The sequence below is a fragment of the Rhea americana genome, unplaced genomic scaffold (genome assembly GCF_003343005.1).
Source record: "Rhea americana isolate MKP2758 unplaced genomic scaffold, rheAme1 scaffold_26, whole genome shotgun sequence".
Taxonomy (NCBI): Eukaryota; Metazoa; Chordata; class Aves; order Rheiformes; family Rheidae; genus Rhea; species Rhea americana.
The window spans coordinates 7,035,876-7,040,725 of NW_028186379.1; the positions used below are offsets into that span (position 1 = coordinate 7,035,876).

A 4,850-nucleotide genomic window follows, 5' to 3' on the forward strand; every position below is an offset into this window, starting at 1 on the left:
TGGCTCTTGGCAGCGACTGCTGGTGGTTTTATTTATTTATATGTATTTGAAAGGGTCTCTCTGCCCCCTTTTGCTCCCCGTTGGCTGAGCCTGCGCCRGGAGCGCCTGCGTGCTCTGGCCTGCGGTGCCTGCCTTCCCGTGAGGGAAGGGCCCTGGGCGCTGGTTGTAGGCAGGGGGGCTTAGAGATCCTCACCCCTTTCAGGAGTGGGGTGAACACGCATCAGAGTAAGTCTTAGAAACAAATGAGGCTGCAAGTTTAATCTTACATTAGCGATTGGCAGCCTCAGTATGTTAGCTGGTGTGTTTCTTGTTGATCGTCTGTGGCTTGGAGCTCCGCTTTGTGGGTGCAGAGCAGGTTGCTAGCTTCTGGCTGAGATTGAATTTCCAGCTGGGGAYGGGTTACGGTCTGTCCTGAAGTGGCATGGCTCCTGTTCCTGCGCTCCGCTGTGCGTCGTTCCAAAGATGCCTATATGTCACGTCTGGCACCCAGGATATTATCTTACCCACTCCTGCCATGCGGTAGTGGTGCCCAGACAGCAAACCTCATGGGAATTACACTGCTGAGCCTGGGCAGTATGCCATCAGCTCTCCTCCTTAAAGAGCTTGACCTGCTTCAGCTATGCATACATGTAACACGCCTGCCACTTCTCTTCGCTGCTTTTATGACAAGAAATCCCAGGAAAACTAATGCCTGTGGTCAGTCTGGCTTGCTTTCTGCCCTAACTCTGTTGGGCCTCTAGGGAAAAATATCCAGAAGCAGGCCAGGACCAGGTATCTCTGCCTTTGGTGCAGACATGGAAGTGTGATGGGGGCTTGATGTGTTAACAGTCAAAACTGACGGATTGTTTTAACTGAGGGGAGTGCAGTGTATAAAGCCTTTGGTAGTTCAATTAACAGATAACAAACTGGAAACTATTATGTACCTGCTTTAACAACTGCAAGTAGAAGAGGTCACTTAAAGCATTGTGGATAAAACTAACTGGCTGTGTTAGTTTTAAAGCTTAATTACATTTCTAGTTTTTGTTTATGGTTATTTTGAATTGATCATTTTTGGATGGGAATTTCAGCAATGTTTTGTGGCCTATTTTTGCTTTTCCTGAAGTAGTTCTATTGATTTAACTTTTTGGTGATGCCTGAGAAAGCTGTTCTTTGTCCTGAAGGGACAATAGAGGAAGTTAAATGAGCTACTTAAGTTACATCTTACTATGCTTGCAGTTGTACCAATATCAGCATGCTTGATGTATTTCTGTTATGGTAGGAAACTGTTTTTTAAAGAAAAAGCTGTAGTGGTTTAACCTCGTACCTCTAAAAATAAGTTTGCTGTTCCGTATTTACATAGATAAATAAGATCAGTACAGTTTTTTTTAAAACATGGCTTGCTGATTAGAAAGTATTAGGAAAAAAAAAGCCAGAAGCATTCTCTAGATATGTTTCACATGCACATAATAYTACTCGTATTAAAACTTAATGAATTTTTATGCAATTTTGTTGAAAAGTATGGCAATCATGGATAATAGACAGGATTTTTTTAATAGTCTGAAATCACACGGGGTTATCTTCCAAGGGCTAACCCAGAGCCTGTGAATTTAATAGAGGTTTTTACATTAACCTTCATGGCCTGCATTTCAGGCAAGCTGTCACTGATTATTTATTTTCTAAGAACTAGAGAAATAATAAATTTTACATATACCATCCTTTTCTCTATGGGAAGGATAAGTGTGTGYGTTGAATTATACGAGATGCACTATTCTACTTCGGGACTTTAATTTACAGTCCAGCAGGCACAGACATTTGATACACTGAACCTAGAATCACTTGCCTCATAGATACTTGCTTTAGTGAATCTAGTATTTGAGTCATTAAGTGGGAATGAACTCTTTGAAATTAACATTCCACCACCCCCCCTCCGCACTAGTGAGTTGTTAAGCATCTTATTTGCCAACTTTGGTGCTCGACAGCTTTTTCAAGAAATACCAGTAAGAATGAAAGATTTTAGGTGTGTAATTCTGCTGCTGCTATTTTCATGGTTTGAATAACATTTAGAATTCTCTCATCCTGAATCAAATGAAGTTATCTTGAAATATTACTTTAAATTCTACATCAGGTGTCATTGTGCACGTGTGTGCAGTTGTCTCTGAATTTTAGGTCAGACAAATAATGTTTTCTTTTTAAATCAGTACCTTTRTATTTATTTTCTCTGCTCCCTGCACTGGCAAGAATGTATAATTTTTATATAGATTTGTGTACAACTTGATGAATTACAGTTCTCTGTTTGGTTTTCCTTTTTAATGCAATTTAGTGGGTTGGAATAACTAGTTATTGCTTTAACTGCMTAGGAGTCTGTATGTATACAGGTATATGTGTGTAATATATGTTTCTCTTCAGGTTTTAGGAGAGGTGCAGATCCTGGAATGCCTGAGCCAACTATTTTGAGGTATGTACCAGTTCTTAATGTGCATGCAAAATCAATGCAGATAGTCACAGATTTAGGTGTTGTCTCTGGCTGTTCACACTGGACAGCAGTTATGAAGGTTGCCTTYATTCATTGTTTTTAATTGTTAAGGGTGATAGCACACCTTGTCACAGTTCTTATTTCTTTAGAAATCCAAACTAGACAGACACCAAAACACAAGTTTTTGAGAAGGCCTTAGAATTTTCCTCTTAATTTTGTGTGGATTCTAATAACTGTACCTTCTGAGTAGAAGTTCTCCTTCTAATCYGTTGTACAACTATTTTATGCAAGTTTCCTTCTGCACATACAACTAACTATTTAGTTTTCTACTGTGAATTTAAAACAAAACCCAGTCCCCTTCCCTCTTTGCAAACATGTTAGTAATGCTGCATGTCAACTATATGAAATAAAGGGATACAGCTTGAGTAATATGTTATCAAGGCATTTAGTAGACCTCAAGATATAACCTTCATTATTAGTCATTGTCATGAGTTCTGAAAAAGTGTGTTTGCAGATACTGCTACCAGGACATTGCAGCACTAACAAATAATCCTGAAAGAAAGAGGCAGTAATACTTGAATTCTTGTGGTATTTTAGTTTTATTGGAGAATTTCCATGAGTCAAACTTGTAACATTAAAGTTTTGAAGAAAGTGTGAGTCCTTRTTCTTAAAATAACTGTGCAAACGCAAATATTGCTAAGATAAGTGGTTGATGGTCTGAATTGTTTGCCAAGTCGTATGTTACCTGTTTTAACCTTTCTCAGTTAAAATTTGTAGAAATACAATTCTCAGGACTCAGTGATTTAAGGGAACTTTTTTTTTTTTTTTTTTTTTAAAAAGGTAGAAAACTGTTCTGTGAAAATGGGAAAAATGTTTCAAGATCATATTACAATTTCAGTAAAATCTCCTTTTGTCTTAAGAGCTGATGTACTGGAATTATTTAATGTTTTTATGTTTAGCTTTCCTAGTAGTTTGAGATTCTTTTTTCTTGGTCTAAGGAACATGTCTGCACAATATAAATTACATATTTGTGCCCAAAGTGACAAGGTCTRTTATCTCCTTCTGTGACAACCTCAAACTAGCTATTGTAAAAATCAAATCTACAAATACCCAGAAGTGTGTGTTTGGAYCTAGTCCAAATCTTACAGATACTGATTTTCTGGGCACATGATCAAGCTCTCAGTGAGCTTAAATTTATTTTTATAAATAGCTTTATTTCATTTTTTTTGTGGATAGCGTTTATTCTGTATGTTTTTGTTAGTGATGTTCCTCTTGACTTGTATTTTAGAAATACTCATTTAAAAGCAAACACATATTGCAAATCTGACTTTCATTACCTCTTCCCTCTGCTTTCAGTCTACTTTGGGGATGAAGGCTGTGCTGTTCTAGAAGCAGCTTATGGACAGAGAAAATGTCTGAAGATAYGTACATTCCAGAGGATGAGATGGACACTTAACTTACACCAGCTGGCTCAAATAGCTTGCTAAAGACATAGATTGTACATACAACAAAATGGAGTTTATATGGACCTAACTTATTTACATTACAATGTAATTAAATAAATACAGTTTGAATCAATATGTATTGTTTTAAAGTCTTTACATATGTATAATTTAGTATTTCCTTTATTGCAGAATGGATAAAAGTTTGTTTTCTCTAAATTTGGTGAAGTTTAACCTCCATRTTTATCCTCATTGTGATGATCTTTCAGGTAAAGATTCTTCTTTATCTTCAGAGTAATGAAAAAACTGAGCTAATGTTTTGAATATTTTAATATTGTTCCAGTATTTTTTGCCCGAATGTTGGTAAGCCCCTGCAACTGTTCAGTCTATGCAGACTTGTTTTTTTAAATCTTTCTCTTTTGGATTTGTTCCTCTCCAGATATCTTAAAGATGTAAACTGTATGCATTTTTTTTCCTCTAGCATAATCACATAGTTAAAAATCCAAGGTACAGTCTTCTGCCAAATTTACTTTATTTGTGAGTTTCAKAATTGAACAAAGTCAGTTTGCTACTTTAGGAGTGCTAGTTCATACTGCTTCCGGTATAAAAACCGAGTATTTAAATTTACCATAATTTGGGGAGGAGTTGGACACAAAACTGTCACATCTGTTCCTAAACAGGTCCTGTTATCATTTTTATTTTAAAGCATGTAGATATGAGGCAGACAGTGATATACAGTGTTCATACTGTAAGAGGAAGTTACTTATGTGCAAGTGAAGAATGAAAACAAGTATRCTAAGAAAGATATACACTTAATTTGTATTCCAAACTCTTATTCTTCAGAATATTGTTATTTTTATTTCTTCCTKTTAACACTGAAATTCARACACTCACATAGCAACTGATTGCCTATTTTTTAACCCCRTACATTTTCAGACAGCTTTTCATTAACTAAA

General features: G+C 36.5%; 1 protein-coding gene across 1 annotated transcript in view; it reads left to right on the forward strand.

The window, feature by feature from the left end:
* TOMM7 (translocase of outer mitochondrial membrane 7) overlaps positions 1-4,030 on the forward strand; it is a 4,482-nt gene extending 452 nt beyond the window's left edge. Inside the window, exons 2-3 of the mRNA XM_085307609.1 lie at positions 2,386-2,434; positions 3,809-4,030. Of these exons, the coding sequence (XP_085163735.1) occupies positions 2,386-2,434; positions 3,809-3,824 (65 nt within the window). The 3' untranslated portion in view covers positions 3,825-4,030. The remainder of the gene's footprint in view (positions 1-2,385; positions 2,435-3,808) is intronic.
* Positions 4,031-4,850: the final 820 nt, after the last annotated feature.